At 32.6% G+C, this 25,925-nt stretch overlaps 4 protein-coding genes across 6 annotated transcripts; all 4 read right to left on the bottom strand.

Moving 5' to 3' along the window:
* Window positions 1–61: 61 nt before the first annotated feature.
* On the bottom strand, window positions 62–3,655 carry LOC120250392 (protein RBL). Of its 3 annotated transcripts, none has more exons than XM_039259206.1 (5): window positions 3,476–3,655; window positions 3,200–3,298; window positions 754–1,844; window positions 421–679; window positions 62–344 (listed from the first exon to the last, which is right to left on the bottom strand). In XM_039259206.1, the coding sequence occupies exons 1-5, from the start codon at window positions 3,492–3,494 to the stop codon at window positions 115–117; spliced, it is 1,698 nt and encodes a 565-aa protein (XP_039115140.1). In that variant the 5' UTR covers window positions 3,495–3,655; the 3' UTR covers window positions 62–114. The 3 variants fall into 3 exon arrangements, with proteins under 3 accessions (XP_039115140.1, XP_039115141.1, XP_039115142.1); XM_039259207.1 differs by having other exon boundaries at window positions 62–341; XM_039259208.1 differs by having other exon boundaries at window positions 62–326.
* A 2,635-nt stretch (window positions 3,656–6,290) lies between these two features.
* LOC120250703 (probable indole-3-acetic acid-amido synthetase GH3.1) lies at window positions 6,291–8,537 on the bottom strand. Its single transcript, XM_039259537.1, has 3 exons — window positions 8,133–8,537; window positions 7,936–8,037; window positions 6,291–7,831 (listed from the first exon to the last, which is right to left on the bottom strand). Exons 1-3 carry the CDS (start codon window positions 8,456–8,458, stop codon window positions 6,445–6,447), a joined length of 1,815 nt encoding a protein of 604 aa, XP_039115471.1. The 5' UTR covers window positions 8,459–8,537; the 3' UTR covers window positions 6,291–6,444.
* Window positions 8,538–17,566: 9,029 nt separating this feature from the next.
* LOC120250215 (zinc finger protein 7-like) lies at window positions 17,567–18,394 on the bottom strand. Its single transcript, XM_039259008.1, has one exon. The coding sequence runs from the start codon at window positions 18,347–18,349 to the stop codon at window positions 17,690–17,692; it is 660 nt and encodes a 219-aa protein (XP_039114942.1). The 5' UTR covers window positions 18,350–18,394; the 3' UTR covers window positions 17,567–17,689.
* A 5,218-nt stretch (window positions 18,395–23,612) lies between these two features.
* Window positions 23,613–25,925, bottom strand: LOC120250602 (protein FAR1-RELATED SEQUENCE 5-like). The gene has a single exon (XM_039259426.1). It carries the CDS (start codon window positions 25,923–25,925, stop codon window positions 23,613–23,615), a length of 2,313 nt encoding a protein of 770 aa, XP_039115360.1.

The raw sequence follows: 25,925 nt of genomic DNA, 5'->3' as shown, positions 1-25,925 counted from the left end.
AAATTAATAAAATATTAATTTGAGTAGAATAATTACATCAATGATATGATTCACTAGCAACTTAAAGCATGCAAAAGTAGAGAAAATTTAAATTGATATTAGGAATACAATGTTTCATATGTATTCATCAGTAACAGCATCATCAAGTACAGAGTCATTAGCATCCTGAGCATTCTCTAGTTTAACTTTGGCCTTTGAAGGTTTGCCCATGGATTTGATCAGCTTCGACAAAGGCGGCTTCCGTCCTTTCTCCGCCTCCAACTCCAGCCCCTTCGCCGATGGCTTGCGCTTCCGCTTTACACCCGTATTCACCGCCGCGTCTTCTGCTGCAGAGTTCGCCACTACTACAAATGATTGATCATTTTATTAAGTTTAGGCATGAGACGGTGCTAATGTTGCGATTGATCTCGAGGAAGTTACCTTCTAATGGGCTCGAAGCAGGATGTGCCTGTCCATTCTGACCTGCTTCGACCGAAAACGGAGAGCCTGAATGAGTGCTCTCCTCTAACTTCGACAGACTTGCAGGATACTTGTCTTGTTGTTCGGGAACATCTGGAGAAGGAATTGCTGGCAGAAAACATAGTTCTTCCTGTGAAGCCTCTGAATCACTGAAAGTTGAATCCTTCTCAACCGTCATGATATCAACCTCGTCGTCTTCATTGATTTCTGACTCCTTTACCTGTATGAAAACAATTCAGATTTATGTAAGTAATTTTTCATTATAAATTCAAAGCTAAACTTTTTAAATTTTACCTTCTCTGTATCAGGAACCAAATCAAATTCATCTTCCCTCTCAATGTACTCTTCATTCTCTTCGAGTTCTTTGAAGTCGGGTGCAAATGCGCTCCAGTTCTCGGTGTAGTCTTTGGCCCATATATAAACCAGGCCAGCCACTGAAACAGAAACAACCAAAGGGCGGACGGGATGCCATGCAAGATCAGTCAGAGCTTCCTTAGGTCCTTCCAGGATTTTAACTAGATGTCCGACCCTGTCCCAGATGTAGAGTTTGTGCTCTCCCTTGTTAGCTGAAGCACCAACAACCCACTCGCCGTCACCACTGAAGCAAGGTGCTTTCCATTGCATCTTGGTCACGGCATCTTGAAACTCCCGGAAAAGGATCAGACACTTGGACCCAACTGCCTTCAACTTCTCAATCCCTTGAAACTCATTAACCGGTGATGCATTGCTCATCTCTTCAAGCTCATTTGCTGCACCCTTTTGGGACAGGAGATTCTCATAAACTCTGATGACACGATCATTTGAATTGGTGAGCAAGTATTGCCCATTCCTACTAAAAACGATATTCTTTATTACAGAACCTCCAGGAATAGGAATTATTGCTTGCACTCGGATGTTCTTTGAATCTACTATGAGAATTTCACCTTTGGAGTTGCCCACGTATATAAGATCTCCGCATTTATTGAAAGTCGCTGCTGTGGGAGTGAAAGGTGGAGAGCCATCAGAAAATTTATTCCTTGGATGAGTAGTGCCAGTTCCAACATCAGACATTGTGACCGGGAGAACAGTTGAACTTCCCGTGTTTAAATCCACAAGGATTGGTGCAGAAGAGAGGGGGCAAGCCAAGCAAACGGATGGAGTACAAGACCCGGGATGAAGACGAGCAAGAAGAGTGGTTTGCTGAAGAGTTACACGGGCTATTTTCTCTCCACTAAGAACACTCCAAAGTGTTAAGGACTTATCAGTGGCGGATGCAAGAATATGGTGACCAAACTTGGACCAACAAACACTCGTTATAGGTGCAACACAATCTTTATCCCTAAGTTCCTTCGCAACTCCTCTAGTTTCAAAATCCCAGATCACACAGCTTCCATCGACACAGCCAGCTGAATAAAATAAACACAATCAAAGAATAAGCTTAACCATTGCGTAAAATAGCACATACAGAGATTTACATGGAACTTTGGAAGTCAAAATGGGATGAGAAGATATGAAAAAGGTGCACTACTGCACACAAGAACTGTATTTGTTAGGCCTGGTATTGGACAATATAAATCCATAAAATTATATTTAATCAAAGAAATATAAGTATGACTATGATAACAGGTTTAATTGCTGCAAACTACTCATTTGATCTTAATATCCAATTATGTTGTGCGAGATTAAGAGTGAGAGCTTGTCACTAAGATTTGAGCATATGTGAGAGCTAATACACAACACAAAATCTACTGTTTATGCATGACTAAAAGTTGTCAAACTAGAAATGGTGGCTAAACACTCAACTGACTAACATCAAGAACAAAAACTAAATAATAGAGACCAAGATCTAAAAGCGCAAGTTTAGTTTTTTCTTTTCCCAAAAATGCACAATACAATTAACTCACTTGAAATGGTTTGCCTTAATTTGTTTGGTGCATTCTACATTTTTTTTCTCAATAATTAGGCAACAATAATGCATTGAGCACCATAGAGAGCAGTAACATCAAAAACATCTACAAGCTTAAACTCTTAATACATTGACTTCACAGAAGGAGAAACTTGCAACACCAAGAGAAAATGAATAGCGATGATGGATCAATGGCAATGATCCAGTTTGGATGCAAGAACAACCTATAGGTAGATAGGTAGTAATATGAAAACAGAATGACCAAAAACGGCCTATAAAGGCATTAAGCTACTTCATACTCCGCAAAGTAAGAGAATCTGAAGATATGCATGAAATAGAAGAAGAGAACTTTGCAGGGAACATCAGACTTCATCAACAATATCTTTGATTCTTTCAAATTTCAATTGATTTCAAACAAAACCAGCCATAACCAGATTCTTAAGCTCTGCATAATATCATGTTCCCAAATTATCTTACACTCAAAAAACATTAGTTCAAGCAATACTTTGAACAGCATTAAGAGGTCTTCACCGAATCAAATGGATTTTTGCACTGATATTCCACTATTCTAAAGTTATAAACTAAAAGAAAAAAAAAAAAACATAAACCAACGCAACAAACTCCAGGTTAAATTTTAATTCTCTTTCATCCAAAAATAAAGCAGCAAACACCAAGATTGCGCGCTTCCTTTCGAAACCCCTCCAAACGAATCACAATGAGATTATGCCCAGAATGGGGATACTAAAAAAACACATTTTTTCAAAAGCAACAAACCAATCAAAAGAACAACAAACTGCCGCATTATATTTACAATGGCATCATACTTCAAGTTCATCCTAAAATCAAAAACTTTACCTGCAAGAAGAGTTCCGCGGCGATTAAAAGCTATGCATTTCATGTTCCCATGCTGCAAAAACTCCTCAATGACCTCCGGGAAGTCACCCTGCAACGGATCTTCATCCCCAAAATCAAGAAAACCAAAAATTTCAGCAAACCCAACAAAACCAACATCCAAATTCCCACCTTTACAACAAAACCCTCATCAAAACCTAAACTTTCACCTCAAAACACAAAACCAGATCATTAAATCAACACAAAAAACAAAAAAAGAAGAAAATACACGAAACTCACCAATAATCGGCACATTCATGGCAACCGCGACTCCAAAGAATCACTAGGGATCAAGTGAATTAGGGCTTTGGGGTTCGCCGCCCCCGGCGAACGCTGCTGGAGATTTGGGAACTCGAATCCTCGAAGCCTCCCTTAAAAAAAACATACAGAGCTCGGAGAACAACAGAAAAGGGGACAACTCCAAAGCCCACTCGAACTAAAACTAATAAAAGGAAGGGCTTGTTTGCATATTTACTCCTCTGGAAATTTTCAGTTACATATTAACCCTCCAAATTTTTACAATTATAATTTACTCCATTTTCCTTGAATAGTAGTACCTTGTAAAATTTAGCTTTGCTTATATTTCTATATATATATATATATATATATGTGCTATTAGTGAAATTGAAAATTTTTACATTAAAAAGGAAATTTTTATTTCCCTTAATATATTTGCTAAAAATATAAATATAATAATTGTATAAATAAATATATTAAAAAAATATATATTTGTTTGACGAATAGGTGAAAAGAACAAGTGCTCTCTGTTTAAGAAAAATCAAAGAAATGCACAGGTGTAAACCAAGCTCAACAAATACCTGTGCTTTCGTCTCGCATGACCTTTGGAGTTTGATCTTTAAGTGCTCTCTTAAATGAACATTCTATAAGAGAGACCCATCAACATTGAGTTAAGAGGCGGTTGATATGAAAATAAATACTTGATATAAAAAGCTAAATATTTATATAAAGATATTACTCCAATGAGTTTTGGTGCTTGGGCTACGGATACAATTATGGGCCTTTTCAAGCCCAAGAAACCATGAACACCCAAGCCCATCAATAAAATATTACGAAAAAATCATGTTAATGTACTCGTAATAAACTCATTTTGGATTCTTTATTATTAAAATTATTCTAATTCATATCATTTTTTTTTTAAAGAACCAAATATAAGTGATGTGTAGGATAGTAAAATTTCTCAAATAATATGAACATACCAAACATAAGTCAATTATTTTGTGCTGATAAGAAGTTTATAGAAGGTAAAAATAAGATTCAATGTTCTAAATGGGTCAAAAAAAAACGATAAAGAAGAAAGTAAAAAAGAAAAAGAAGAAGGTAAATTAAAAAAAATATGTTTTCTTGTGCTAGGTTAAAGAATGACAATATGATGGTTAAGTAAATAAACTATTTAAAATCTTTTAATTATTTTCATATTTTACTGTAAAAAACACACACACAATTTTAAATAAATAAATGATTTATATCAAATTGAGAATACCTCACTTATTTATTTATTTATTTATTTTATAAATGTGATAAATGCATTCCTAATATATGCAGGGTCAAGAATTGATCATTCAGTCCATACGTCTCTTATTCAATAACATAATATTTGAGTTGCAAACTCGTATCGACAACCAAAAACCCATCACCAGACTTAAACTTCTCACTCTTAACACCTTTTACAGTGAGTTCAGTGTGACTGGTTATTAATTTTTTGACAAGCATTTATTTTTTAAAAATAAATGTAAATTATTTTACATATTTATCTTAAAAAGATAAAAAGAAAAAGGAAAAATGTCTCAAATAAGTCAAAAGGACAAATGATTGTGGAACAAAGACAAGGATTCGCCACATGCTCCAATAGTTGGTGCACTAAAGTGGGTTAGTTTGTGTCAAGCCATCTTGACTCCAAATTCCAATCACTTGGTGGTGCCTAATCCGCGGTTATGTAAATTTCACATGCACATATAACTTTTTGTTCTTTGACCGTTTACCATTGACCGTTGACCATTGACCTTTATCAATTGGACTCCACTATTGCTTCTTAGCCTTTTTTTGGAGGTCTTTTACATCACTCGGTTTTGATTAAGTCAATTATAGTCACCGACCGGTATAAAAGTTAATTGATATGGCTTTTGAGATTTTAAAGTTAAGAGTTTATATTTTATGAATAAAATTTGATGATTGATTAGAATATAAATGGTTAAAAATAAGTTTTGAATTGATTCTTTTTAAAAATTTTAAATAATAATAACTAATTAATAGCAAAAGTTAAATTAGCTTTGATATTCTCTCATCGTTCATTCTAGAAAGTAGATTAACACATTTTTTTATACATTTGATTGGAATGAAACATTGACTTTATCTATATATATATATATATAGATAACTTTTAAATAGCAAGCTCACAAGATATTTATTTAGACTTTATTAATTAATATAAATAAAAGAAGTTTTTCAAATTCAATTTGGTATTCTTTAGTGTTTCTTGCCGACTTAGAACTCTAACAAACAGTTGAAAACTTTAGAAAATCTAATAAAAACAAGTACGGTTTTGAAAATTTGGTCTCACAACCAAACAAAACACAACCTAATCCCACTCATTGATTTCCAATTTCCTAATTTCCAATTTTAAGTAAACAAGAAAAATACAATTTTGTGGCATTCAAGTCAATGTCCATTTTTTTTAAAATTTTTTTCTCAAGCATTAATTAATTCCATTTCATACAAGTAAACAAAAAAAGATGTCATGCATACACCACCTCCCCCCAATGACTTTTTAATTTCTTCAATTTGATCACATTTTCTTGAGCCATTGATTAGCATCAAATCCTTTTTTTAGTTTGTTATATATTTTGATTGTGATGTTGAACTGTTTTCTCAAAGACTTTGTTGTTTTTAACATTAATAATATTTTGCATTTCTTGGAATACTAATAATTGGCACACACACCTCAATGCCTTCACATATAACTAGGCAGATTCCTATCTATCAACTAATTATTGAGAAAGGGAATTGAATCTTTGTTCTTTTATTTAAGATAAAAATATAAAAACAAAATTAATGCATATATCATTTAATTACCTTAAAAGAAAGCATTATAGTGTAACAAGGACAACAACATGAACAATAACAATAACAACAACAACAAATTATTACAGATTTTTATATATGATCATTGAATTTATTCAAGCTCATCATTATCACTGAGGGCCCACCTTGTCATCAACCTTATGTGGAGCCCACTTAGGGCAAGAAGGGCTAAAGTGAGTTGACTCAACTCGTGAGTCAAGTAACTCAAGAATCGGTGGGAAACTCACACATCTTGGCACTTTGTATTGGTTAATTGAAGCTCCTCTAGAGATTGCATAATCCATGAGCTCCTCAAATGTCCCTGACCTCACAACCCTAATCTCCAATGGACCTATGGATCCATCTGCAACCCTACTTTGCCTGTAAACTGAGTTCAATGCCTCTTCCATCTCCAAGCAACACTTGTCCAAAACTCGGTCACTCGGTCCGGCCGCCGCGTCTTTCTTCAAAAGCTCCCAATAAATTACATAATGTCCGGGGATTGTCTTCGTATCGGCATAACTTGTATACTCAATTATGCTAGTGTTGTAAGGTAGCAGAAGCTTCGAGGCCTGCGATACCGCATGTTGAAGCTCAGCTTCATCGGTTTTATCCGACTCGATGCTTAGTAGTACGTTTTTACGACGAACAAAGCGGAATTGTGGAGCTGAGTTATGGAAGCCAGTGACACGGAGAATATCACCAACTCGGTACCGGTAAAGACCGGCGTAGGTGGTGATGACGAGCTCGTATTCTTTGCCGAGCTGAACTCCGGTGAGGTCAACGAGTTGACTCGGATGAGTTGACTCAGTGGAGTCCGGGTTGTGGGGGAGGAACTCGAAGTAGGCCATGTTGGGCATGATGGTGTAGGAGACCTCGGAGGGAGGACACATTGGCCGGAGATTAAGCCCAAAGTAGCATTCCGACGATGCATACATCGTGCACGCCATCGGTAATCCGCCGCTGTAGTACTCGAGTGTCGGAATGTACTGTGCCATTGCTCCGGTGACGATAACGTCTAGATACTTAGTATTTGGCCATATTCTCGGTATAATTTTAGCCCATTCACCTCCTGAACATTCAGCAGCGATGAATTGAGCGAGCTCCGGATCAGGCCGGAGGATGTAGGTGAGTGACGCTCGAACAGATTGATCGGTGATGTTTTTGTTGAGAGTTCCGGTGGCGATATCGTGCGAGAGCTGAGACCAGTGAATTTGGAGGAAGCGGATGGCACGGAGGAGGCCGGAAGCGAAAACGGCTCCGACACGAAGAACCTCTTGCCTTTGGTAAAGACCACAAAGCATTTGTGCATACATGCTTTGGTAAGCATCAGCACAAAGAATGGCAGCAGTTGGACTTGTGTAGACATTGTATGGATCAAATGGCCTGGTCTTGAAGTGATCACTTTTGTAGTAGCTTGTCAACACCGGCCTCGCCGTCAATCCTCCCGGTGTTTTTGTCTCTGATTTCACGAAGAGGAAGTATAATCCTTTCCCTTTGTCCAACCCCTTCACATACCTGAATTTTTCGTATTTTTAGTAACTATGATCATCAATCAATAGCTTAATTATGAGAATTTAAAGAATTATATCTATATATATAGATTTATGTATAGTACTCACAAGTTCATGACCGGGGTAAGAAGACTGTAGAGTAATTGGCGTCGATCGAGCTCTTCTTTAATCGTCGGCATTAGTTTCCTTTCTCCGGCCGATGTTCCCGAACTATATATGTATAAAAAAAAAAGTTGGATACATTAATTCAACAATATAAAATAAAGATTTTATAGAACAAAAAAATTTGGGCAAATTTTGAATACCTAGTGAGAAACTCAGAGATAGGATGAGCCGAAAGAATGGCGGAGCGATCACCATTAGCAATACGCTGAATCTCCGGCTGAAGGTCTTCGTAAGTAACAACAGGAAGCATGGATTTGAAGGTTTTGCGGTCAGTAGCATCACCAAGATCATATCGTTTTAGATACTCAGTCTCGGCATTCCGGCGCAGAATCTCCTTCAAAACATTGGCTTGTACCTCATCAGCTTTCATCGTCATTTCATCGATGAATTTCAGTTTCTCCGCGTCTTTCTCGCACTCTGCTGGCCCAAGCTTCTGCACTTTCACACTTTGAAGACTCATTTTCATGACAATTCTCACAATGATATCAAGAGGAAGAAATTGAGAATCTAAGTTTTAAAAGAGAAGAAGAAGAAGAAGAGAAGAACTTGGATGAAGAAGATGGTGGGGGGAGTAGGGGTATATATAGGGGGGGAGTAGGGGGGGAAGAGGGTGGGGACCACACGGGAGAAAAAGATAAGTGACGTGGACAAGAGATGGTTAGGAGGTTGTCGGGGAAGGACGTGGACAAGGGTGGGACCCATAGGAAGACAATGTAGGGCAATGAGATGACATGTGGGGCCTACGGTTGGGAGACAACGAGGACAATGCCAGGTATTTGTATTTTGTACATGATAGTTGTGGCCACGTGGTGAAACCGGGGGAGAAGATGAGAGGTTGGTGTTGGTCCACGATTGTGAGCGGTCGCCCGCGGAGCAGCAAGTACGGCCGGTAGCCGGACGGCTGATAATATTATGTGAGCAATTCGGATTTTGTTTGTCTTAATACTCTCTTGTTGTTATTGGACTAAAATTTTTCTTTTTCTTTTTATTTTTTCTTGTAATTATATATATATATATATATTTATATATATAAAAAAAAAGCCTAAACATGGGGGCCTAGAGTTTTATAGATTAAGTTTACTAAAATTTTAAACAATATTTGTAGAAAAAAACTAATTAAACATGAGGGCCTATTGATATTTACTTATTATTATTATTATTATTATTATTATCGCTTTTTATTAAATTAAAGAATAATATTTGAAGGAAAATAATTCTAAAAATTACTCCCTCTGTTCTTTTTAATCTGTCGTAGTTAACCGAATCTCACGTTTCAAGAAACTTAGTTACTTTACAGAATTTTATAAAAAATTAATTATATTTCTAAAATTACCCTCAATTTATAATTTCAAATTTCTTTCTTATATTTAATTCCAACAAAAGAGTTGAATAAAGTGTTAAGTGTAATTTTGAAAAAAAAATAATAAATATTTCTTGATGTTAGAAAAATGACAGATAAAAATAAACAATAAAAAAAACATAGATTTGTGACAGATAAAAAGGAATGGAAGGAGTAATAAATTATTGTAGGAAGATGCAAAATTTTGTTGTAGTACAGGAGTGAAATAGAGTATTGTAAGATCGGGATTCAACCAATAGAAATGATTAGGTGACAGATGAACAACAATAACAAAAAAAAAAAAAAAAGAAAGAGGTTCCTAGAGGATGATTAGCAGGAGAGATCAATCACTTATCATAGTAAAAGTACTATAATGAGATTCAAATATGTGCCTTCAACAAGATCTATGGTGATCTTCGTATTATTGCTAATATAGGAGGCAAGAGAAGCTCATGAAGTCAAAGCTGTATTTTTTTTTTAATAAAGTGGATAAACCACAAATTTATTAAAAAAGAGCAAACTGGAAGCAACAAAGTACAAATGAAAATACAACCAAAGCTGCATTTTGATAGTGGACGAAGAGATCGAAATTATTTTTATTATTTTTATAATTTCTATTTAAATGAAAATGGTCACTTTCTTATTGTTTGAGCAATATGCGTATAAAAAGTCAAAGATGGTGGAAAACATTAGATATAAATATAAATCAATATTTGGAAGGTGTGGTTGAAGACTTTTGGTGAAGAAATAAGATGATGTTGAATAAACAAGATGGTAACTTGAAGGATTGAAACTATAGTACGTGTCGGAGAGAATTACGTATTAATCTTTGACTCTTCTTTTATGTTGATAATATTGAATATATATATATATATATTAAAAAATATATTTTGACTTTGGACAACAACTTCAAACAAAGAAAAGATGGGATCGAGACATGATATGAAGAGGAGATTGCAAACAATTAATTGAGACCAAAATGTGGTCCCAAAGGAATTTGGATTATTATTATTTTTTTGTAATATATATATATATATATATATATATATATATTATTCAAACCTTCGTTTTAGTATAAGACGAAACATTTATATTCTTTACAATTTTAGATTAGAATAATGTGAGTCTAAGGTATAACTATGAACAAACAACAATATAATATATATCAAGTACTTTGATATATAGTATATATCCTACAAAGCATATATAACATATGAAATTAAAACATGAATTCCTTCTGATCATGAACAATATCGTCAAACATTTCAAACTCGACAAGAGAAAGAATTTTCTTTTGATTTGTTGGATGAACAAGGGACAATATAAGATAATTTGTGTTCCAAAGTAATGCATTAGGTTCATTGAAACATGGCTAGCTAACTTTTCCAATTTGATTTTCCTTGAAATGGTCAAGCATTGCAAACTCTAATTATATGTGTGTGTGTGTGTGTGTGTATGAAAGTGATGAAGAGATGGATAGCTAATTTATTTTATTTTTTTTCAAGTTGTTTTGATCATTAGAGTCAAGCATGGCAACCAATAATATTATAATTAGTATCTTTCTATTATATTATGTTATATAAATTATGGTCAAGTTGTGGAGTCCTGATTTTTATATATATTTGCATAGAATATATTTCTTGCACTCAACTCTCAGTCAATGAACTTTTAATTTGTTTATCTTCTTCTTCTTCTTATTATTATTATTCTTATTATTATTATTTTGACATGTTTGTGCTTGAATAAGTTTTTTTTTACTTGTAATTATCAAAAGTTTTTTTTTTCTTTCGTATGACTGTTGACTTAGCATACGATTTCTTTTTTATTATTTTTATTATTTTTAAATTGGTTTTAATGGATGTAGTTTATGGTGGATAGTGTGGATAAACATGTGATCAATCACACTATTCTAGATAAAGATTGGAATATAAAAAAATACAATAATTAAACAAAAAATTCTAATAAGTAATTATTGGCAACTTTTCATGTGTCCAATTTATTTATTTATTTTATTTAGAATTGAAGGAGCAAGACATGTGCAACACGTTAGAAAGTAAAATATTAATGAGATATCTTATCATTTTTGTGGTTCAATTGGTTGAAAATTTTTAGCATGTGAGATAATCTTTAATTACCTAGTTTTAAAAATGTAGGGAAATATATTATTATAGAAGAATTTTGCAATTTTTTAAAAAGAATAATTTATAAATTAGAATACATGATATATATAATAAAATTTTGCAAGAACCGCTCTTGTTTGGCTTTCAAATAAATTTGTGCATGATTCATCCATTTTATTAAAAAAAATAAAAATAAACTTTGCAAGAAAATGGATGTAACTTTTGACAAAAAGGGGAACAAGATATATTATAAATCCATTTTAAAGCAAAATTTGTTATTAATTCTTGTGTAAAATGTGCTTCAATTCCATTGACAAATTAAGTTGATGTGAAAGAAATACCTTATAAAGTATAAACCAATGGCCGAGGAAACTTTGAGATTTTAAAAATAATGAAAAAATATATATCAATCAATGTGATTGATTAATGAGTTAAATAATATTTAGTTTCTCAAATGAACTTACACGTTTACAACTGACTTGAATCAAACTCATTTTAAAAACAAGTAATTCGTGCTTATGGTAATAAAGATTCCAAATCAGATATATATATATATATATATATATATATATATATATATATATATTAGACATTCAAGATTATAACTAATAATTAATGTCAATATTATACAATATTTCCTCACTATATTTTAATGGATTATTTTCTATTTACATTATATTAAATAGGATATCATTTAGTTCAGTTATTAATATATTTTCTTTTTTTAAAAAAAAAGTTTGAGTTTGACTCGAACTCAAGTTTTCTATTTAAAGTCAAGCCAAGAGATAAATATGTGCAAACATGTCAAAAAGTTGATAATATGTTTTCCAAATCTTCAATATATAAAATACTTCTCCAATTGTAATTCCCAAAAAAACCATAGCCCCTAGTTTCTTCTCTACCTCTCTTTCTCTCTTATAGTGCTTCCAAATTTCTCAAGTTCAATGTATTTGAATCATAGCTTTTAATTATATCCAACATCTTTATGAAAAGAGGAAAAACAAGTCACTATCCTCTTCACTCTAATAAAAGAGAGAAAAAGGCATTTCTTTCTCTAAAGATATCTTTTCTAGTGGTCTTCTTTTGTTTTCTTTTTAATAATGATATAAAGATACATAAATTCAAGTAGTTAACAACCTTTAATAAAATACATGTAATTATTTTTTTATTTAATAAAATATGCACAAGACATATGTTAGAGAATTTACAGATGTATAATTAATACCCCAATGATTTATACTTTCATTATATCTGAGTTGAAATTTCAATCTTCCTCTTCGTCGGGACACAAACACTCTACATAGAGGATTTTATGCTAATATGTAGTCTAATGGACAAAAAAATATGATCACCCGTGTAATTATTTTATCTCATACAAATTAATATCTCAATATATTTGTACTCTCATTCTACTTGAGCTAAGGTTTGAATCTTCTTGTTAAACAGGATCATGTGCTAATAGTCTAATAGATCATAAGTGGTTTGACTAGTAAATATTTCATCTCTTATGTTTTGCTTTTAAAAATTAAAATAAAAATATTTATAATGATAAGAAAAAGTAAAAAAAAAAAAACTCGTCTTTTTCGTTTTAGACTTCATACGAGTAATATTTATAAAAAGTTCATTTCAACGTTGACAAACGGTCAACGTTGATATTTGTTTAACGAGTAAAGTTGGCTAATTAAGTGCGCACGAGTTTATTTGACTGAACTGTTGATGCGTTTTGGTCTGTTCATGCACGTGCATGCATGTGTTTCTCATGCACACGTAGCAAAGAAACGGACGTGTGAGAGACTTTGGTTTGAATGACCAACCAACCGTCCATATAAGACAGTGAGATGAAATTAATAGGATTATTATTGGCTCACACACTTAAGTGTGCCTTTAATTTGTGGGGTTATAAGAGGGACCTTCATGGCTCCTGCCAACCCAACATTGGGGTCATTCTTGTCATTTTCTTCTTCGACATCTTTAACCACACGTGCAAATGTTTGTTTAACTATGGTCGATCTTGGGATTGAATGTAACTCATGAGTTTATCACATCTTTCTTGTTTTTAAATTTTTTTTTTTTTATAGAGTTTTTGGATCAGTGAATTGTTTTGATTGATTATATATATGTGATGCATGCATGTCGTTTTCTTTGTTTATCATTTGTTTTGTGTTTGGCTAATTAAGGTTGGAGGTGGCAGTACATGTATACAATGTTTGTGTTTTACTTAGATAAGTTGGAACCTATATGGTTTAATTAGATAAATTTCTTAACTCATTAATAATCATTAATTATTTTATCATGATAACTTGGATTGTTATTCATGAATTGAGAGTGGTTTTTTTTAAACTAATGTTTGGTTACAATAGGCAAGAGTTTAGAAATAAATAAATAAATAATAATAATAATAATAATTATTATTATTATTATTATTATTATTAGTGATGTTGGACTTTTCTTTGATTTATGTATTATGATCAAATTTGATTTTTTCCCCATATTTATAATTAATGAGGATAATTATTGGTCTAGTTTTGACAATAATTAATAGAGTGGTGGTGGTGTTGGGAAGAATTTAAGCAAAGCGTGGATAAGACGCAACTCAAGGATGTGGACCTTGGTTTTATAAATTAAAATGCCATATAAATTGATTACATAATAAATTCTAGTTTATTTAATGCCATGAACCTTTTCATTTCTCAATAACACTCGTCAAATCTATTTTTTCCTCTCATTATAACTTTGTGTGCGTTTGGAATGTGGAATAGGAATAGAAATGAAAGGGAAAGAATAGTAATGGGAATAAAAATAATCTTTGGTTGAAATAAAATTCATTGGGAGTGAGAAAAAAGTAAAGAAAAAAATACGATAAAACTATTATTTTGCTCTTAGTGTAAATAAATAATTTTGAAAATATTATTTATGACAATTTTTTTAATTTGTGAAATATTTAATATATCTTATTTACTTAAATTATTACCAAATATTAATTAAATAATTCACTTTTAGTATAATTAATTATTATAAATTAAATTAATAATAATTAAATATTTTGATGTATTGTTTTTTTTAAATAAAAAAAATGAAAGTACTGCATTTCGAAATAATTTAGATATTACTATTTCTTTTAATGATTATAATTAAATATTTATGTTAAATAGTTCATAATAATAATAATAATAATAATAATAATAATAATATTATTATTATTATTATTATTATTATTATTATAAAATTGGGAAAATGGTAGATATGTCAAATCCCTTCCATTCCTCTCCATTATTTTCAAATTTAGGGTAATGGAAATTATCCTTCAATTCCCTCCACTTAGAATTCCATTCTCATTCCTTTGTATATCTAAATGAGTGTTAACCTCAAAATTTGTGTCTATTCCCATTCCTTAGTAATGATTACCCTAATCCAAACACACTATAAGTGCAATATATTTCCATCACATATAGTATGTATGACGATCAATCATACTTATATATAATATGTATATATAAGCACATTCTTTTTTTAATTTAATTATAAAAAATTGATTAGTAGAATTAATAATATAATTATACAAATGAATAAGCACTTATAAAACAATATATATCTTTGTTGAGGACGCAGGTTTGAAGCTCAACTCTTATCAAGTGAGAATACGATGTGTTGATATATTAATTTGGTAAATGTGTATGTTTCCAATGTGCATGAGTTGCTTTATTTTGTGTGTGCATATATATAATTTGATTAATATATATTTTTTGACACTATATATACTTTAACAATTATCTTTGCAAAGAAAAAGCTCCCATCTATCAAAAGTTCAGGGAGTAGGCATGGAAAAGAGTTAGATTCCATTAAAACTTGGGTTCCTAGAAAGAGTGCCCATAAAAAGTAAATGTCTTATTGCGAAGAGTTAAGTTCAAAGAAATATGATGAAGTTATTGAATATGAATATATTCTTGTGGAAAGATCATGTTCATGAGCTTTCCAAGCACTTTCCTGTGTGTTGCTAATGAAAATCACATTCAAGCCTTTTCCTCTCTGTGTGTTGCCAATGAAAATCACATGCAACCTGACCACGGTTCGGTTCGGTTCGGGTTCGGTTTCAAAACCTAGGTTCGGTTTTTATAATATAGAACCAGGAACGAACCATAGTCATAAGTTCGGTTCTCGATTCGGTTCCGATATGGTTCGGTTCGGTTCGATTCTAAATAATTTAATCCAAATTAATTAAAAATATAAAAAAATTATATTATATATATATTTTATTTAAAAAAATAAAAATAGAACCCGGAGCCGTGGTTCGGTTCGGTCGGTCGAGTTCAGGTTTTCGACTTTGCATAAGACACTTAACGGAACCTTAAAGATTCGGGTTAAGGTTCCGGTTTGGGAAACCGAGCACTTATCTGACTACAGTTCGGTTACTAATCAGTGGCGGTTCGGTTTTGGTTCACGGTTCGAACCGAGACCGTGATCAGCTCTACATGCATAATAACATTTTGAGTGGCAATATATATATATATATATATATATATATATAAAGGCAATAAGTTCTCTGTGAATATTTGTAAACATCGGTAAAAAAATAGAAAATAAGAGAGAGAAAATAAAAGACAGAGACTGAGACAAAAGATGAAAAGAGAGCACATGCAACAATAACAAAGAACAATGCTGAGGGTTGTACTTATTCTTAGAGAGTAGCTAAGAATATGTTGATTGTTTGGTTTTAAAAAAATTTTGCCCGCGGAGGTGCAAATCAGGTTCCATGATTGTTAATTACATCATATGATCATTGTAATTAACAGGTTACTGTTCAGACAATAACCGAATGATTGTGTTGCAGTCCCTGTTCATTCTATTTTTTTATTATACATATCACTTAATATTGTTCATTAAACTGTTAAAACATAATGTTACATCTACTGTTGATAATTAATGTTTATTATATTGTTCACACTAATGGATGATGTGTAATCATTGGATTCTAAATTTCTAATCCAATAGTTGATATATGGCCATTTGTAGAATTTTTATCTATGGAAATCTTTGATAGACTGGTCCAGTGGTCCTCATATATATATATATATATATATATATATATATATATATATTCAATTATATATAATTAATGTTTTTGTTAAAATATATTAATTTATAACATGATAAACAACATGGTAAATTCAACCCTGAAATTGATTTATCAGAATTATCTATATTTTATGGCATACACGCACAAACTTATTTCTAAACCTAATGGGGTAAGGCATCTTATCCAACGTCTCAACCTTACAATTATCTTAAGTGAAATAATTATAATATTTATAAATATTAATTAATTAGTATACTTTTAATTGTACATATTTATAATTTATATAATATAACATTGAGACAAGGATGAGAATAATCAATTGGGGAATAAATGGTTGATCTTATACCTATCTCCGTTAGAAAACCCCTTATATAAATAAGAAGAAATTTTAGACTTAAAAATATTTATTTGTAAGTTAAATATTTATCGATTAAAAAAAATTGGGGATGATCTAACTGATAGAGCTCTAAATTATTTAAATATTTAGTTTCAAATTTGAATCTTTAAGTATGTAAAAAACAAAAATACTTTCTATGAGAGATTTAGTCTATTATAACGCTCACCCTTGATTGGTAATTAGAACCCGTGTCTTCTAAAAAACTAGTGGATCAAGACCCAAATAAAAGAAAAATAAAAAATAAAAAATCCACACGGCCCTAAATACATGTTCTTCGGTTTCGAATTTTATGGGCCATAGAGCACAAGTAGGGCCCAACCGGAGAATTTAACATAATGTTTATATTTAGGATGGGCTTGATCTTAGCTTAGCCCAGCCATTTCTTGTGTTTATGATTTTCAATATAGTGCAATTAATAGTAACAAATTGATCTTATAAAATATACACTTACATAATTAAAATAGTAATAATTTGTATCTTCATATGCAAAGAGAGAAGAATTATATGACTATGAAAGAAACTACAAAAGTTTTCTATTGTTTTAGCTCAATCATTAACTTTTCCAATTAATAATATATTATAATTTAATTTCTAGATGACATGATTTCTAAAAAGAACAAAAAGTACTGAATAATTTTTTCTCATTTCTGAACATAATTGATACAATTGATCACAATCACACTGCAACTCAACTCACTAATCAACAACAACTAACAAACCTTTTTCTTCATTACATAATAATAGCAATAATTAATAGTAAACAATAATCAAAGTCTTAGATCAAGATCAATATTGATATTGAATCTTGATGATTTCTGCAACTCATGATCATGCTGATGATCAAAACCAGTAGTAATCTTGTAACTCCTTTGCCATCTCAAGTCATGACTGAAACAATCTAAATCACCGAAAGCAAAACAAGTGTTGTTATTATTTGGATGATGAACTCCACTCATGATGATCTTATCAAACCTTGCAACCATATCTCCTCTTCTATGATCACCATGAACCTTGGAAATCATAGAGTGAGCTTGAACTCCAAGAGACCGAAAAGACGGCATGATCGAAGAGCTTTCGATAAATCTCTGAGCTTGATGGAACCTTCTTGCTTCACTTCTCTCTCTCTTGTGAGCATTTTGATGTCCTCCAAGTGCTTGAGAGCTAAAGAAAGTTCTCATGCAAAAGTTGCATGTGAACACCTTGTGTTTTCCACTTGACTTTGGAGAAGAACTTATAATATTAGTCATACTACTTGTACTACTATCAGTACTACTTTTTCCAAGGCACAAGTCTAACCATGATTCATCTTCTTCACTTTGATTCTTGGATGATGATAGTGATGATGACTTCTCTTCTTGGTCTTCTTCTTTGAGTTGTTGATGATCCATGGAAGGAGGAAGAAGATGAAGAAGGTTAGGGTTATTCATGAATGAAAGACAGGGAGATGAGAAGGGAGATGAAAAGAGGAAGGAAGCAAGTGGTGGATGGATTTGAGTTCTTAGTTAATTATCTCTTTATCTTGTCAATGTTGTCATGTTTGGTCCCCACTTTGTGGACCTTCATGTTCATCACATAATGCTTCTCTCATGTCTCACTATTTATGTCTCAATTTGGCATTTAAGCATTTTCCTTTTTTATAAATATATAACACTGTTTTAAAAAAAAAATTAAAATTATAAAAGACTCTAGCATACCTAATTTTTTTTAAAAAAAATAATATATTGTAAAGCCGGGGCAATTTAGGAGTCTCGAGTTTGAGTTTCTCAAATTGTAATGTACATAATTCCTTTAAAAGATTTGTGGAAGGAGAATTTTTTCTCGAGTCCCTTGACTAACAATATTTATTGCTTTTATAAAAATAAATAAATTAATATATATTTTTATATATTTTCTTTTCGTTAGTGATGGATACTTATTATTAATAATTTTTTAATGTTAATTAATAAAACATTTTAGAAAAATAAAGTTATTTAAAGGTATGGGTCAAATTGGTTGTCAAGTACTCCATGTTAAACTTAATACTTAATTATATAAACTTGAATTAACCATAAACCCAAAACTCTAGTATGTTTAGAAGCAAATTCTAATCAAGTATATATAAGATATATGAAAACTTATTTTACTATTTTGTAGGTTTTTTTTCCTGCCATACTGCTATTAAAATCATACTTATATAACTGTTATTTATTTATATTCTTTTAATTTAACAACAACTGAAAACAAAAGGAAAAAACACAAGGTTTTTCAAAGATATATAAATAAACATGATTTATATATATATATATATATATGTAAATGGATATGCATGGATTTTTTTTTTCTTTAAAATTTCCACTCTTGAGATTCCATCCATCTCTTTCATGGCCACCTCTAATATTACTTTATAAGGTTCTAATCCAAGAAAGCATGATGCTCAGTTGACATTCCAACAGACAGTGTTGCCATTTCCAATTTGCCATCACTTAAAAACATCTTTATCTTCTTTTTTCTTTATGTTCATCAAAATACCAAAAGTGCCTTTTTTTTATTTTATTGTTACTTTTTTTTTGTGAAGGTAATTCAATGAACTACAATGGATCAATCACCATGAATTTGGATTTATTTATTTATTTATTTTAATGTTTTAGTGCTCCTACTTCCATTCAAAACAGTAATTGTGTTACTGTTACATTTTATTTTTTTAGTGTTTTATCAATTGTGCAAAGTTTAAACATTTAATTTGATACCATTTAGAGATGTTGTTAATTACTGTTTTTAGAGTTTTGATAACAGTAATATTTTCCTATTTTCTTTATAGAAAAATTATCTAATGTCCCATTTAAGTTTCAGCTTATTCAAAATATTCTTTCAACTTATAGAATCTCTTTATTTACTTTTTATAAAATTATCATTTTACTTTTTCTTCCAATGCAAATGAATTTGTTTCGGTTTTATCATTATCTATTCTGCACAAAATTGCTGGTTGTAAAAGAGCTCACACGAATCGTAATGGTCTCTTTGTAAAAAAATTAAAAAAAAAACAAATTTCTTTTAGATATATTTTAAAAATAAAAGAATATTCTACATATTAAAAAATATATTTGTACTCAATATTTTTTAAAATTAAGTTTTTTCAAAAATTAAGTTTTTTCAAAAAGCAAAGACTTCGTTGTCGCATTTTATTGTTATATCAAATTGAGATTATAGCATATAAATCAAATTTGAAAACCTAAAAGTTGTAATGATTAATGAAGAATTTTGTCTGAATTCTAAAATAATGAAGGTTTAATTATAAGATGAGTAAAGAATTTCGCTTATGTTGGGAAATTAATGTTTTATTTCAGCTCACATTACCAGTAATAATATTTTACAAAAGAATTAGAAAAATCTATTATTGTTATATATATATATATAGGGGTTACATCTCCTAGGGACGTCCCCAGAATCCATATCTGGGGATGTCCCTAGGGACCGTTGGATCAAATGATCCAACGGTTCCCAGAAAAACCCATTACAATAACACATTCCCTAGGGGATCGATCCATTTCCTCCACCGAGCTCACCCATCAACGACACTTTGCCTCATCGTCGTCTCCTCTCCTCCACCAGCGCCCTACGAGGGCCCGATCCATTTCCTCCACGGCGCCCACCCATCAACGACGCCTCCATCGTCTCCACCACCGTCGGCCGTCTTCTCCACCGACACTGCCTCCCCGTCGTCTCCATCTCCTCCACGAGCGCCCACCCATCAGCGAGCGCCTACCATCATCTCCACCAGCGCCTCCACCAGCACCCACCCATCAACGACGCCTCCCATTGTCTCCACCACCGCCTCTCGTCTTCTCCACCAACGCTGCCTCCCCGTCGTCTCCATCAACGCCAACGCCTTCTCCGGTGTCAAGGTTTAGATCCATCTCTCTATAGATCAACCGATTTCAGTTTGTTGTTCTTCTTTCTCGAAGCACTGATTTGGGAGAAATTATGTTAATTTTGAGATCATTTGAATATTTGATTCGGTGTTTTAAATTTAAGTTTCATCGATTGTCCTAGATTTCCGAGTTTGATTTAGTCCATTAATTTCTAGGGTTCCAAAATTTCACCGAAAGATTTAAAATTTAATTTTTTCTTTTTCCTTTATTTAGATATGTATCTATGATTTCTTACCGATCTTAGAATTTTTGGTTTGTTGAAATTGTGAAAAGTGGCTGATTAGTGTGTATGAGAGTTTAATTTTTTGTGCTAACATGTTTTCAGGAAGTTATATAGATAAAGAAGGAGGCAGTGAAGATGGTTTTTGCTATTAAAAATCACGACATTTTTGCCATAAATTAATGAGATGTTGTGAATCAAGACATGATTGCAGTTGCCTGAATGAAATAAAATACAAAAACTTATTGGGTAATTTTATTTTTCTTCTCTGAATGGAAGTTTTTCCACTTGGTTTTGCGAGTGAATCCAACTCAAACTTCAGAGACAATTTCATTTATGTTTCACAGCGAGACTACGCATGAATAAGTAATAAAATGATGAATGTCGATACCGCCTTGATTAGTGAAAAGAATCTTTGGAAAGATTTACGTAAAAACATACATGATCGGTTAAGAGAATGGTGGCTCGGTCCTACAAAAACCTTCCATCTTTGCTTTGACATGTGATTCTTCGATCAACGGTGCTCCAACGACAAACCGAAGAATGAATTTGTCCGATAGAACATGTTTATTAGTAGCAATGATCGAGCATTTACATTGCTTTTTCTCATAACGGATATGATTGAATTCGGATGTTTAAGAATGCAGAGAACACGAGATAGTGTGTGATATGAAGATTGTCCCGCTTGCATTGACAGCATCGAGCAAGTTGTAGTTTAGTTTGTAGCCATTATCTTGATCACCTTCAGGGGGGATAAGGCAGAAGCAAACAAGCGAAAAATATTCCCAAGAACAACAACCTGTGTATATTAACAGGTTACGCATTGGTTTACATGGAAGCGTTCGCACGTAATTTGTTTATATGATGATAACATAATCTGTGTATCATATATCATAGTTTCTGTTGTCGAAATCCACAGGGAATGCCAACAAGCATGATGTTCTGCTTGTTAGATTATTTAGTAGGGATAGTTAACTGTTTATTAACAAATAAAAAAACTAGATGAAAGTTTCAGATGCTATCAAAATCTTAATGATCTGTATTGATTGATCTTGCATAATCAAAAGGATTATTGAAAAATAAGATGCCAGAATCCTGAGTAAAAGGAAGAATTTGTTGTTGGTTTTCTATGATTAATAGTCATGAAAGTACACGGTTGCTATAAAAATACGAAACTTTGGCTACTTTTCAAAAATCAATATAATTCATCAGCCATCACCATTTGCAGCTTTGAAATCAATTAGTTTTGCAGCCAACCCAGGTGGCCTTCGCCAGCTTCTGTCCTAGCCATTTACCTGTTTAGTGAAATTAGATGTTACATTCTTGATTTAACAAAAGCGATTTGAACAATCTATATATTGTAATCAACAGCTTCTGATCCTGTTATAATAATTAAAAACAATGGCAAACAATTTATCTAGCTTTTCAGAAAAATATTCCCACTTTAACTAAAACAAAACACCGAGACTTTAAATGGTTTACCTAGTGTGTCATAGAGGGGAACACAGATTAAGCTGAATCCATTGCAAGCCTGCAAACAATTAAGTCCAAAAATAATCAATCCAAATTAAAACAGAGCCAATCACAGCAAAAAAAAAAAAATCAGTGAACAACCTCCATTGCAACACTGACTGAAAATTTGTTCAGAAGCCTAATATTTAAAACCAATTAAGAATTAAAAGAAACATATCATTGGGCATGGGGTTCAGTAAACATTCTCAAAGATAAAAGAGTCAAAAAGAAGAAACTTACAAATCAACTTTGACCAAAGTTGGACTAACATTTATCCAAACAGAGTTTGAACTGAAGAGCTTTTAAAACAAGCATGCCATTGACAGTGAAGACAAAATTTAAATGTCAATAGATTTACATGAGAAACATTTGAGAGAAGAACATGATGCTCAAACTTAATTATTTTTAATGTATATCACATTAGGAATACCAAGATAAACTAATTGGGTGTCAACATAACTTAGTTTTATGTCTGATGACAAAAGATTGAAAAATTGGAATGCTTGTAACTAGAACATAAAAATTTTGAGAAATCACCAGCAGGGTAAAACAAATAGAACTGAGCAAAGTTTTGCTTAGATGAGTAAAACCATCAAAATGTGAACTATTGAATGAAGTGAAAATAAGAAAGAATGTTGAAGAAAAGAATAACTTACCGCAGCAGCACCGAAGCTGACCCCGAGCCCATAACAGTACCTAAAGAGCACAAAAGAGATATGCTTAGCAAGAAATTTGTACACAGAAACCGGAAAAAAGAGACAATGCTTCATCAGTATAGAAGTTGTTACAAACATTGTGAGGCCAATTCAAGCAACCAATCTGCTACTCTATATGACAAATGAGAATCAGTATACAATGCATATGAAAATCCATAAGATAGAATGAAAAATAAATTCAATAGAGCAAATAAATCTCCTAATGCACATCAATTAAAGACGCAGATAAATATATAGATCCAAACACAAAAGAAAATTTTCATATTAAAAGGGTACAAATTCAACATCCATTAATAGAAGTAAACTAAAAACACCATAACAAATAACCATGCGTTCACAAATAACCCTTTTCAGATGTGCATGTGGTCATGTAATGACCCTTTTCCCCACATCTACTACAAGTCCTTTTCCTCTTGGCTGATAATTGAAGGTCGATTCCGGATTTAATCCTTGTATTTACTCTTGGCCGCCCTTTGCTCTTGACAGGTTTTGGATCAAGAATACTAACGTGTGACCCATAAACATCATTATCACATGAGAAGGTAGGCAAAGAACATGAACCAATAACCTCTTGATTTTCCTCATTTTGCTTGTTGCTTAATGAATGCTCTGGTGCATTTGACTTTTCAGTAACCATTTCAAATATGTCATTTAGCTTAGGCATAATTTTCTCATACATGTCTAGAGATGATATACTCTGTGCAATACGGAAACACATATTTTGTGCACTCCACTTCATCAATGGTGTAAAGGCATTGTTGTGGGTCTCAACCATCATAACACTTGACTGATACCTTGCATCCATACTCCAACGACGTAGAATATATTTTTTGGGAATCTTCGGCACCTCCTTTTTTTTAAATATTTTCAATATGTGGCAACACAACACACCCTCTCTCTCAAACTTCTTACACGAGCACGTTGCGTAGGGTTCCCCATCTTCAGTACAGTTTTTTCCAAATACGACAACATGATTGCAAATTGCATATTTAGCATTATCGGACCCATCTCGAATCCGTTCAGCAAGCATGCTATCACTTTCTCGCAATTCTGCCTGGAAAGTATCAAACACAGCTCTTGTATATGCTTCTCCTGCATGTCTCTCAATTGGATGACCCGTATAAAAGTTAGCTATAGAATTCAAAGTCTTGAAGTCTTCACTTTCTTCAACATTTCTTCGAGCTAACAAAGCCTTATCATACTGCATAACAAACTCATCCAGTGGGGTTTGTGCATTAACAAAGCCATCAAAAAATGAGTTGATACTTTCACTACGTTGTGTAGTGGTCATTCCTGCTGTGAATGTATCTTGCCAATATAGAGAAACCCATTTGCTCCGAATTTCATACATCCTACTCAACCAATGTTTATCATCAATGTTGTATGTTGCCTTAAGTTCACCCCATCTATCCTCGAATGCTTCAATCGATTCACTAAGATGCAACCAGTTAGTGTAATCCCTCATAAAGCCATCTTTGCTCTTCAAATCTGTTAAATACTTCATTGAATTTCTCCCAATGTGCAAAGAGCAAAGCCGATGACCAGAATTTGGAAAAACATGTGCAATAGCATTCCCCATAGCCAAATCTTGATCTGTAATAATTGTTTGTGGATGTTTCCCTAGCATGCATTTCAGCCATGTTTGAAATATCCATAAAAAACTTTCTTCTTTTTCATCTGCCATGAGAGCACAACCAAATAAAATGGACTGCTTATGATGGTTGACTCCAACAAAAGGAGCAAAGGGGAAACAAAATCTATTTGTTTGATAAGTAGTATCAAAAATGACGACATCTCCAAATTCTGAATATGCAACTCTAGATCTTCCATCTGCCCAAAAGACACATCTAGTTTGACCAAACTCATCAAGCTCCATATCAAAAAAGAAAAAATCATCATTGAGTTTTTTCTCCTTGAAAAACTTAACAATAGCCATGCATTCTTGCCCAATATTGTTGCTTCGAACTCCCCTCAAATGATTTGAACAATCGTTCGGGGTAATAGATGCAGACCCTGTATTTGAAAGTGTTTCATTCAATATTCGAGACATTTGGCTTGGTCCCACTCTACTCTTATGCAATGTCTCCATTAAACTTCTACACGTCACACTGATATGGCGGTGAGACCGCATCTTCATCACCTTAGAGGGAGTTCTTAGTAAATGATGGTTATGAACATCTTCAAAGGTCTTTACTGTCCATATCCCATTCTTCATTTTTGACACTACCATCCGAGCTTGGCAATTTGTCCTTGTATCTCTACGCCTTTGAACAATTTTTCCCAGTTGCCTTTTGTCTACCAACTTGGCTCCTTCTTTATCACAAACAAAGTGTCGACATGTAATTAATTGAGAACGAGATGAACGATACACGTGACCCTTTCTTACCCCAAAACCTCTGGACTTTGCATAATCCAAGTAATATCGAAATGCTTCCTCCTCATCCTCAAACTCCATACCAACAAATGGGTTTTTTGCTAATTCTTGTCCATCTTGAGACTTTGGACTCATTGCCAATTCTTGAACATCTTGTGTTACCAAATCATATTCATTTTCAAGTTGTTGGCTATCATTCTCTTGTGTTAGACCACCACGTTCTCCATTTAACCCGAGCTCATTCAAATCTATCCCATCAGTGGTATCGGCCAT

The sequence above is a fragment of the Dioscorea cayenensis genome, chromosome 19 (genome assembly GCF_009730915.1).
Source record: "Dioscorea cayenensis subsp. rotundata cultivar TDr96_F1 chromosome 19, TDr96_F1_v2_PseudoChromosome.rev07_lg8_w22 25.fasta, whole genome shotgun sequence".
NCBI lineage: Eukaryota > Viridiplantae > Streptophyta > Magnoliopsida > Dioscoreales > Dioscoreaceae > Dioscorea > Dioscorea cayenensis.
This window is presented reverse-complemented; position numbering and strand designations above follow the sequence as displayed.